Consider the following 11,124-nt stretch of genomic DNA (forward strand, 5'->3'; position numbering starts at 1 on the left):
CAGCCCACCCTCTTTCCCCATAGCTGGGATTCCCCCCCCACAAGCCCCGCCCCAGAGCCAAGGCAGGCGACAGGAGTGGACTTTCCACCCAGGGCCACTCCAGCCCCCACTCCCCATGGGGGCCCCCAAACGCCCTCCCCCACCCGCAGGGGGCTACTTACCCCTCCTGGCCTGGGCCTGCTGCACCCGCCAGACCGTCTTGTAGACCTCAAAGTTGTAGTTGGGGGGCAGGCGTCCCACGGCCTCCTGGAGCTCTGGGTCTGAGAGGATCTCCTGGGGCACCTGGTGGGCCACTCGGCGGGGGGCTCGCCTGGCTGCAGGAGGGCAGGAGGGGGTCACGCTGAGGGTCACGCCCCAGCCTGCATCCAGTGGGCAGCGGGGGGGGCAGGGGCTGAGGGGAGAGAAAGGCGGGGGGGCCACTGCGGCCAGCAAGAGCCAAAAGGCATTTCAATAGGGGGGCTGGCACTGCCGCCAACGGTCCCAGGAGGGCCAGTGGGTCAGGGTCTCCCAAGTGGCTCCCCCAGCCCCCCCCCCTTTGGCACAGGTGGGCGTGTCAATAAGCGATCTATGAATCACCAAAGCCACAGCCTTAGCAAGGAGGGGGAGGGGTAGAATAGAATCCTTTTATTGGCCACAGGTGAGTGGACGCACAAGGAGCAGGTGCTCTCAGTGGACATGAAAGAAAAAGAGACATTGGTCAAGAATCAGGGGGTAGAAAATGCTTAAACACCTAACGGTTGTCATAGGGGTCAAATAAGCAATGAGGAAACAATCAATAAATAGTGTAAGGATACAAGCGACACTTTACACCCACACCGTCCTAAGTGGGAGGAGGGGGGGGGAAGGGGGGGGAACTAGTAGCAAGAGAAGCGCAGGCTTAGGGAAGAGCTTGAGGGAATGTTTGTTTAGCAGAGTGAGGGCAGAGTGACGGACTCAGTGATTCGTCCGTGGGGCCAGAGGCTCCTGGGCCCCTTTGAGCTTCCAGAGTGGGTGCAGAGGGAACGTGCGTTGTGCTGCTGTTTTGATGCTGTGGTTGATGTTAGGGGACCGTTTTAGGTCTTGGGACAGGATGGAAATGTCCAGGTCTCCCCTGTCGATCTTGTGTCGTCTACTATTGTGAGAGGAGAAATGGGGGGCAGGGGGGGCAGAGACAAGGGGCTCCAGAGGAAGAGGGCAAGCGGAGCCTGGCTGCTCTGTGGCCAACCGACAGGGAGAGGATGGAGAACCCAAAGTCCAAGCAGGCTGTACGGGCAAAGCTGCAGGGGCCAGAGAGGCCGAGCGGAGCCTGTCCACCCACCTGCCCAGCCGTGGGAACCAGGGAGAAGGGGCCCGAAGGGGAAATCAGCCAGTGGCTCTGCTGGCAAGGAGGCCACCAAAGGGGATCCCAGGACGCGGGGGGACGCGGCAGTCAAGCCTGGGTGCTGACCACACGACCAGGGCAAGAAGGCTGCCAAAGGTCACACGTCACTTCTTTCAGTGATGCCGTAACTTCGAGTTGTCCCTACATGAACTGCTGTAAGTCGAGGATTGCCTATAATTAACTCAAGAATTATGGCTGTAAATTGTGCTGCTCATTAAACGTGGCCAACCAAATTTTATGACATTTTTGCAGCAGTTATCAACACATCGTCCTGGTGGTTAACCAACCTTCATGGTCCTCAAGTGAAGCCACTGGAGCCAGACGCAAACTCTGTTTTCCAGCCCAAAAAGAGACTCGGTTGCGGCCCTGTCACCACGGGGTCTGCAGACAGCCACAGTTGCAGGTCAGTTGCTGAGGGTCCAGAATGTGATCACGTGACCTGAAGCCCCCAAACTCTGGATCTGGGTCCCTGGTAACTTTGGTGGCTAAGAAGTCAGTCGTAAAACAAGGACTGCTTCTCCAGGTGGCCTTCGACTTACAACAGTTGATTGAGTGACCATTCAAAGTCACAAGAGCACTGAAGAAAGCGACTCACGAGCTTTATTCACACTGACCACCCCCTGGCTACCGCCTCACAAACTCAACGCGGAGGGCAGATACACTTAACAACCACGTTACTGACAACGCAGCAGCTATGGTGGGAACGGTCGTAACTTGGGTCAAAACCCCCTCATCTAGGCAGGGTCTCCCTTTGCAGTGGAAATGTTGAGCTCCGTTGTGGTCGTAAGTGGAGGACTCCCTGTAGAGAGGGACAGGGCCTCCCAGGGCGATGACGGGGAGAAGAAAGGAGCGGGGGGGGGGGTGAATACGGGAGGGGGGGACGGCCCAGCATTGTACATCGTAGGCTCCAGAGGGGACCCTCTCCCGTCAGGGGCCTGAGCGAAGGCAAGAGGTCTCTCTGTCTTGTCAAAGGCTCCACTGAGGGGCCCAGGAATTCCCTGGGATGGGAAGCGGGGGGGGGGGGCGTGTGTGTGTGTGTAGCAATGGCCCTTTTGTGGCTTGTGGAGTCCCAAGAAGTCACAAGTTCCCCACCCAACGTATGAAGCGCAATTGGGCTGGTTCTGGATGAGAAAACCAACAAAGGGGTCAAGGACAAGGAAGCTGCCAGAGGTGGAGGAGGAGCCCCCCCCCCTAGTCCACGGTGGCAAAGGGTCAGGGGGAATCGGCGGCCCCTCTGTCGAAGGCACCAAGGAGGCGGCTGCTCTCAGTTCAACTGCCATGAGGCTGCAGGGACCGGGCCTACGTAGTCTAGTGAAAAGAAGGACTGGGGGCGGGGGGGGGCTGCCAGGGAGAAGAGGAGGGGGTCAGCCTATTCCCCAAAGCCCCTGAAGGCAGGACAGGAAGTGATGGATGGAAACTAAGCAAGGAAAGAAGCAACCTGGGAGAAGGAATCAGTGGAACGGCTTCACTCCAGAAATTGTGGGTGCTTCATTAGTGGAGACTTTTTTAGAAGAAACTGGACAGGCGTTTTGTCTAAAATTATGGGATGGCCTCCTGCTCGAGCTGGGGCTAGAAGACCTCCAGGGAGCCCTCCCACTCTGTTAGGCTGCATCCCCAGGACAGGGGCAGTCGGGCGAAGGCCAAGCCTCCCGAGGGTGGCCAAAGCAACTCTGTTGCAACAGCCCTTGGAGTTGGGAAGGGAAGCGTTGCATCACTACTGGCCGGCCGGCCACTCGGGTCCCATGCGGAGGGCAGCACTTCACCAGACGGGACGAGGCAGCAAAAAAGGCGGGAACTTCAGAGGGGCAGAGAAAGCGCAGAGACATTTTGACAGGCATCAAATCCTCATCTGGAACTCGGAGACCGTAGCAAAACCTCACCAGCTAAAGGAAGCGGATTAAATTACTGGGGGTGAAGACAGACTTGAAGATAAAGCTATAAATTAAGGGAGTTCCAGTCCTGGCCACTAAGACCAGTGGACTTCAACTCCCAGAATTCCCCAGCCGCCTTGCAAAATCCACAAGCTCTGCTGGCTGGGGAATTCTGGGAGTTGAAGTCCACAGGTCTTAAAGTGGCCCAGGCTGGAGACCTCTGCTACAAACATCAGCCCCCCAAGGAAGACATAGATTGGAAGGAACATCACAGATGCCACAAGGAAGCTGAAGGTTCTGCAGGTGCAGTTGGTGCAACTGGGCAAATGCTCTTAAGACCCTGGTTGGCTCGCAGGGGCGGTGTGTGTGTGTGTGTGTGAGAGAGATGTCAGTTTGTTCCCCTACACAAAGGCAAGCATAGCAGCAGGGGGCACAAACTCTCCCAGGGGGACCCCCCCTTGCAGAATTCCGGCTGGAGAGGCCTGGGAGGGAGTTTAGGCGGATTTCGATAAAACGCAGAGTGAAATGTTTAAGCTTGGATTGTGGGCTATTCCGTGTGAATATGGAATCAAGGCTTTGCCGCTGCGCATGGATGAAAACAGAGTATTAGTATTTAGTGGCCCAGTGAACTGAGGTCAAGGGCCTGTGACGTAGCTGTGGACAAAGCCATAAACACGGTTCTGATGATGTGGCCCACAAGCAACCCCGGTTGGGGACATGAGCGCCCGTATCGGAAGGCGCCATCCTCACGCTCTCTGCACAGGCCGAGACAGGTGAAGCGAGGCAGAATCTCATCAGAGACATGTACAGGGGCCCCTGAAGGCTGTCTACTCTCACCCCTTCTCTCTCTCCACCAATGGCTGCATCTCAAACAATCCATCTGTGAAACTACTACAGTTTGCAGACAATACAATGGTGATCGGACTCATTGGAGACAATGACGAATCCGCATACAGACGGGAGGTTGAACAACTATCCTTGTGGTGTGACCAGAACAATCTAGAACTGAACCCACTCAAAACCGTGCTGTACTGCAGGCCACTGAAGCTGACTGTAGATCTGAAGGTCAGTGGTTCAAATCTCATCACCAGCTCAAGGTTGACTCAGCCTTCCATCCTTCCGAGGGGGGTCAAATGAGGACCCGGATTGTGGGGGGAAGAGGCTGGGGGCTCTGTTAAAAAAGGGCTATTGCTAACATGTTGTAAGCCGCCCTGAGTCTAAGGAGAAGGGCGGCATAAAAATTGAATGAATGAATGAATGAATGAATCAATCAATCAATGGTGATAGACTTTAGGAAAAACCCTTCCTCCCTTCCACCTGTCACAATAGTAGACAACACAGTATCAACAGTAGAGACCTCCAAATTTCTAGGTTCTGTCATATCTCAAGACCTAAAACGGTCACCTAACATCAAAAACATCATCAAAAAAGCACAACAAAGAATGTTCTTTCTGCGCCAACTCAGGAAGCTCAAACTGCCCAAGGAGCTGCTGGTCCAGTTCTGCAGAGGAACCACTGAGTCTGTCATCTGCACCTCTATCACGGTCTGGTTCGGTTCTGCAACCCAACAGGACCGACACAGACTCCAGAGGAGAATCAGAATTGCAGAAAAAACAATGGCTGACCACCATTGAGGACCTGTAGACTGCACGGGTCAAAAAGAGGGCGGGGAAACACGAACACAAGAACAGTTTTTCCCCGAACGCCCTCACTCTGCTAAACAAATAATTCCCTCAACAGGGTCAGACTTTTTAGTAAGTCTGCACTACTATTACTACTAGTTTTTCCCATCATTCCTACCCTCCTTTTCCTCCCACTTAGGACTGTAGGACTGGAACTTGTTGCTTGTATCCTAAGATTTTTATTTATATTGATTGTTCCCTGATTGCTTATTTGACCCCTGTGACCTCCTGATTCTTGACCACTGTCTCTTTTATGGAGGCTGAGAGCATCTGCACCGAAGACCAATGCCGTGGCCTCCACTCACACGTGGCCAGGGAGGAAGACTCAGGGCGCCTACTCTCTTCTGGGCATCGGGGGGATGGACAGGCCCCCTCCGGACTCTGCCCGACACCCAACCTGGGCAGGAAGCGGCCGGCCGGGGAACTCGTGGAGCCCGCAGGGGGGAGGCCCTGCCACGGGGCCGAGCCGAGGGTCGGGCTGGAAGACCCCCGCGGATCCCTTTGGGGGCTGGGAGCGGGATGAAGGCCGGGGCGCCTGAGACCCCCCCCCGCCCCGCTCGCGCCCCCCCCCCGCTCACCTGCCGCCAGAGCCGGGGGGGGCCCGCCGACGCCCCCGACGCCGCTCCCGCTTCCTCCGCCGCCGCTGCCCTCCGCCATGGCCGCCGCGCCCGCCTTGCAGCCAGGCAGCGCCAGTCGAGCGGGGAGCCGGGCCGGGCGGGCGAGCGCCGAGCGGCCGATCGGGCGGAGGCGTCGGGCTCCTGAGCGCGGGCAGAGCGTGGGGGGGGGGAAGGGGAGGGGCCGAGGGTCGCCCGGGACACACCCACCGCCGCCCCACCGCCCCTTCCCGCGCCCCCGCTCCTGCCCCCCCACCCGCAGCCCCGAGGAGGAGGAGGCGGAGGAGGCGGAGGAGGAGGAGGAAGCTCCTTTGTGCGGGGGTGGGGTCTCTCCTCGAGAGGCGGGGCTGACCCCCCCCCCGTGCTGCCCTCCCGGACACCCCCCCCCCCCGCCTGCGGGCTGCCGTGTTGCAAGGCTTCGGGGGGGGCACCTCTTTCCTGGGGGAAGAAGCCAGGCGGAGGTCCGGCTCCCACGCTGCCTCTGGACCTGGGGCCTCGGAGGCCTTCGAGTCGGGACCCCCGCCCTTAGTTATCCCTCTGTATTGGGCGGGGGGTCCCTGAGGTCTGGCTGGGAGAGCGCCTGGCTTTGCTTGCCGCCCGCTCTGACCCTCGGCCCCGAGACCCTCCCTCCCCCGGGGGCTCTGCCCGGGCGTCCCAGGCGCTTGACCGGCTTCCTCCCAATCCCCGCGTCCCACTCCGGGCGGCCCAACATACGGTATTTGTGTAAGGGAAGGAAGGAGAAACAACAACAACAACAATTATAATAATAACAATAACAATAATAACAATAATTTATTAGATTTGTATGCCGCCCCCCTCCAAGAACTCGGGGGGGGGGGCTCACAACAACAAACAAGGACAGAGAAGAGTGTTTTAAAATCCAGCGACCCAACTGGCCCATCCAGCCAAGCCCCCCTCCCCTCTCCCCCTCCCGCCCATCCCCAGATTCAGGCAGCGCCCAATTTCCTGGGATTTTGGGAAGCCTTGAAGACCTTCCCAGGCTGGAGGTTAATGGGGAGGGGGCAACTGGCTTAACTGGTTGAGCCCCAGTTGTACTGGTTTTTTCCCCATTACTCCTATGCGGTGGCTACTATCATTGTGGGTAGAATCCCTTACTTTTCTATGGAATTTGCCAACTGCCCTTCCTCTGGAAAAGGCCATTGTATTAGATCAAATGGTATGTAGCCACACTGCCTGTGCCCTGGGGGGCAGCCCCCCTGCCCCAAAGCCCAGGAGAAAGCCAGGCCTTTAAGGCCTCCACAATGCCACCAGAGCAGAGCTGCCTGATTCCTGGGGGAGCCCCATTCCAAAGGCCCCCAGGCCCCCAAAGCCCAGGGCTGGTAGCCAAAGGGATCCGGGGGTCACTGGCCGTCTCGGCTTCAATGGGAAACAGGCATCCCGCGGTCAACCAGGCCCCATGCCAGGCAATGGGCAGCTAGGCAGCTGATGACAAATAAAGACAGCATTAATTATTTGGGGGTGGGGGTGCTCATAGGGGCTGAGAATGAGGCTCATGGGGCTGGCCCCACATTTCACCCCCTGAGGGCTCAGAGATGCCGTTTGAGGGGAAGCTCGGAGATGGCACATCAGCCAACCACCACCCCCCGCCCCCCACCCCGGCCATCGGAGTCCCCTGATGTTCTTTGAGGACCGCCCTGAGCCCAGCGGCCCTTCCCTGACCAGGGCGGTGGTGGGGAGGGGCCGGGCATCCCTGTCTGGCTCCAGGGGGTTCAGGGCCCCCATTACTGTGCCACCCTCCAGCCCCCCCACAAACAGGCGCTTGGGGGCCGGGCCTCTCACAAGGGGCACGAGGGGGAGAATCTAATTGCCAGGACAGCCGGGCCAGCCAGGCACCTCTGGAGGGGGGGAGAGTGGTTTCTCCTGCCCCCCTGAAAACGGGGACTGAAGTGGGGCAGGGAAGACCGGGGGGGGCAGCCAAGATTCCTGTAGGAGCCCCATGAATCAGCAGCACCCCCACAGCTGGTGGCTGCCTCCCCCTTTCATGCAGGGGGGGAGAGGAGGCGGGGGAGGAGATACATGGCCCTGCCCTTCACCCCAGGTCATATCGTCCATCCCCCCCCGCTCCCCCCCCCGCAGTCTCTTCAGGGCCAGTGGGTAGTTCAGGAGATGGACCTGCCACTGCCTCACCTGCTCATCCAGGTAGAACTTGACCTGCTGAAGGCTGATCCGTCTGTGTCACCCCCCCCCCACCTCTCCTTTGTTACAGGCGATTCTCTCCTTTGGACCCCCCCTCTGCTTCCCCCCCCCCAAGCGGGCAGCCGTTATTCATCTTCCCTCTTTGCTCGGGGCACAACCAGCCCCCCTGAAGTCAGGCTCCCCACTTGGTCCCCTCTGGGTGCCAGCTGCCCTTGGGGGGCGTTTGGGGCCCTGCTCCCTGCCTCCCATCACACGCTAACCAGGCCCCCCTCTACCCCCCCCCCGGCTGAGTGACAGCTGCTCTGCCCCCGCCCTTGGCCTCTTACTCAGCGCTTGAGTAATTCACACCACCTCGCGCGGGGGCTGACCAGCCTGTGGGGTGGGCTGTGCTTGCAGCTCCCACTCAGCCCAGGGCTGCCCTCCCCCACCTGGGGGAGGCTGGGTGGGAGGTGAGGGGGGAAGTCACTCACCTTATGGGACCTCCGGCTCAGACCCCCTGCCTGCTGCCTGGCCACGAAGGGGGTTGAAGCTGGGGGTCCCTGCGGGCCAAGGAAGCCCGTGGCTGAATTCTGGGCAAAAGAAGCCCTTGCCCACCCAGGTCTTGGGGGCTTCAGCCCCGGGGGGCGCAGGGGGGCTTCCCCACAAGAGAGGAGGGTCTCCTGGGAGGAGAATCCAGCCATGGCTGGGCCCACTGAGCCCCCAGGCCTCCTGAGCGTGGCCCGCCCATCTCTGCCCCCTCCCCACGGAAGGTCCGGCCCTGCCTGCCTGCCCGGGTCAGTGGGGGGAGGGGTGGGATAGCATCTGGGCCAGAACTGCCTCCTTCCTGGGGGGGGGGGAGAACCACACAAAAACAACACAGGCTGTGCTGTGCGTGGCAACCAGTGCAGCACAGAAGGGCCTATTTGTCATGTACCCACAGAAGCTGGGGGGGCAGTGGGGGGCGGGTGCACAGAGCCAGCTGGCAGTGTCCCTCCCCACAGGCCGTCCACCTGCCTTGGTCAGAGGGAAGGAGGCCAGCAGGCCACAGACTGCCCAGTCCCTCTGGGTCCCAGGTGTGGTCTGGGGGAGGGTGAGGGGCTCTGATTCCCTTGGCTAAACCTTTGGAGCTGGGCCCCCAGGGAACCACTGGGCAGGAAAGGCAAGGGGGAGAGAAGGCACCCCCAGGCCCCTTGGGGAAAGGCCTGAGCCCCCCCCCCCGGCAGCCTGGCTCCCCCTTAGCCAGAGGCAGGTTCAGCAGCAGCCAACCAAGACCATCATGGTCAGCGCCCCTCCCAGGACCAGTCTGGTCACTCCAGTCTCTGGTCATTAGGTTCCCGTCCATCCCAGACCCTCTGCCAAGCCCGAGTTTGCGGAGAGGGGCGGCATATAAATCCAATAAATCTAATCTAATCTAATCTATGCCAGGGGCACTGCAAGGAAGTGAAGGTACACCGCCCCACCCCAAGCAAAAAAACCTCCCAGAAGTAGTGCCTTCCCTGGGGCTGCCCCTTTGGGGAGCAGCTGGGGGGGGGGCTCAGCCTGCAGGTGGACAGCCACCCTTTGAGCAGGGAGTCAAAGGCCTTTCTGCCACTTCCTGGACAGGGAGAGAAGCAGGGGGTCTTTTGAGTGAAAACACTGCCCTCCGAAGGGGCTAAATGCTGGGGGCCTTGACAGGGTCAGCCCAGGCAGGCAAGGCTTTCAGTTGACCAAGGAGCTGCCTGGCCCTGGTGGGGGGAGGGCTTTCTGGGCCACATAGTCCAGTTCAGCAGCTGGGAGATGCAGAAGCCCCTCCCCTCTTCATCCCCAGGCCCCCCCTCCACGTCTCCCATGGATCCTGGCTGCCAAGTGCATCATAGGTGGCGATTGAAAGGGAAGCCCCTCTATGTGGGTGGGGGCAGGCAGGGGGCCCTTGGGTCCCAGTTGTTGCCTCCTCTTTCTGCTCAAGGTCCCAACGGACAATTGGGGGGCCACTGTGGGACACAGAATGCTGGACTCTTCTTAGGTTCTTAGGGCTGCCTTCTCACACCGCCCGCCCAGTTCCTGGAGGCCCCTGAGTTGGGGGGGGGGGTCTCTGCACATATGAATCTGGAGCCGAGCGAGGGAGCCCAGCCGAGCCCCCCTCAAAGCAGGTCCTGTGAATGCAGACAGGGACCCCCCTAGGAATGTCCTCTGCCCCATTTTTTTCCACTTAGTTGGAGTGTGGGGAGGGGCTTTCCTGAGGCCTGGCTGGTTGACCTCCCTCCCAGGCCCAGCCCAGGCTGGAGAGGTGGGGGGGAGACTTTGGGTGCCATATTTGGGAGAGTGGCCTTGCTTGTAGCTCCTCGTGTTCAACCCTCCCCCCCTTGAATCCCCTTCCCAAACCAGACCCCCCCACTTCCCAAAGGGAGAGTTGCAGGGCTGGAGGCGAGGGGGGCAAAGGCGGAAGAACTGAAGAGGGGCTGCCCGTGGGGGAGGAAGAAGAGGGGGGCTTGCAACCCACCCCAACTGCCCTCTCTCTGCAGGGCAGCTGCTCAGAAACTGGGGCTGCCTAGAGCCGCCTGCATTGCTCCTGTGGAACTTCAGACACTTGAGATGGAGCCTCTAGGCCAGGCCTTATGTGGGGAGGGGGGAGGAAGCCTGGGCCTTCTCTCCAGTAAACCAAGGCCCCAATCCAAAACTTTGAACAAGGGAAGCAAGGATCCTGCATCCCATGGATTGGGGTGGAGCTTTGGTAGAGGTGTGTGGTGGGCCTCCATCCCCAAGAGGTAGCGGTTCACAGCGCCCACAAGCAACAAGCCCAATAGCAGCCCCCACCCGGCAAGCTGGACCTGGGGCCACGGCAGACAAAGTCAGAAGGAGAGAGGGGACCAGGCCTGGGGGGGGCTCTGAGCGCCCCATCCTTCCCTTCCATTAATGGGGCGCCCCTCCTGGCTCTGCGGGAGACGGCCGCGTGACGGCAGCGGCGAAAGGTGTGGCGGAGGGAGCGGTCCGACGGCTCAGGTCGGTTTCCATAGCAATAAGAAGGGAGAGGGTCTCGCCGCCGCGTTGCCATGACGACCGTGGCTGTCAATCAAAGCTTTCCCCTCGCCGTTCGCGTCCCGCACCCACCCGAATTTTCTCCCAGGGAAAGGCGGGGACCCCCTCGCCCTCCCCTCCTTCCCAGGCGGCTGGCGTCCCACCAAAGGCGGCGCGTGGACGGCGGTCCCCTGCAGGGAGCCGGGTCAAGCTCGGCGGCCGCCCCGCGGTCAGTAGCCCTCCAGCCCGCTCGTGCGGCGTCCGGAGTGGGGGCCCCGCCAAGCCCGCTCTCGCGCCTGGCTGCGCCGCGGGAGCTCCGGGGAGGGGCGTCGGGCGGCGCTCCGAAAGACTTTCATAAATTTTCGATGGGCAGCCAAGAAGGCGGGCGAAGAGGCGGAGGCGAAGCGGCGGAGGCGGCGCGCTGCTGTTGCGACGGAGGGGAGCCCGAGCTCAGCCCAGCCCTGCCC

General features: G+C 60.4%; 1 protein-coding gene across 2 annotated transcripts in view; it reads right to left on the reverse strand.

Moving 5' to 3' along the window:
* Nucleotides 1-6,038, reverse strand: part of DPH1 (diphthamide biosynthesis 1) — a 29,725-nt gene extending 23,687 nt beyond the window's left edge. The window contains exons 1-2 of one of the 2 annotated variants that reach the window (XM_070735516.1): nt 5,959-6,038; nt 162-314 (exon numbers count right to left, since the gene is read on the reverse strand). Coding sequence is in view for 1 of the 2 variants with exons in the window: in XM_070735515.1 (XP_070591616.1) it covers nt 162-314; nt 5,492-5,570 (232 nt within the window). In the remaining variant the exon portion in view is untranslated. Of the gene's footprint in view, nt 1-161; nt 315-5,491; nt 5,574-5,958 lie in introns of those variants that run through there. The other variant, XM_070735515.1, reaches the window with a different exon arrangement.
* Nucleotides 6,039-11,124: the final 5,086 nt, after the last annotated feature.

The sequence above is a fragment of the Erythrolamprus reginae genome, chromosome 1, assembly GCF_031021105.1.
Source record: "Erythrolamprus reginae isolate rEryReg1 chromosome 1, rEryReg1.hap1, whole genome shotgun sequence".
Lineage (NCBI taxonomy): Eukaryota > Metazoa > Chordata > Lepidosauria > Squamata > Dipsadidae > Erythrolamprus > Erythrolamprus reginae.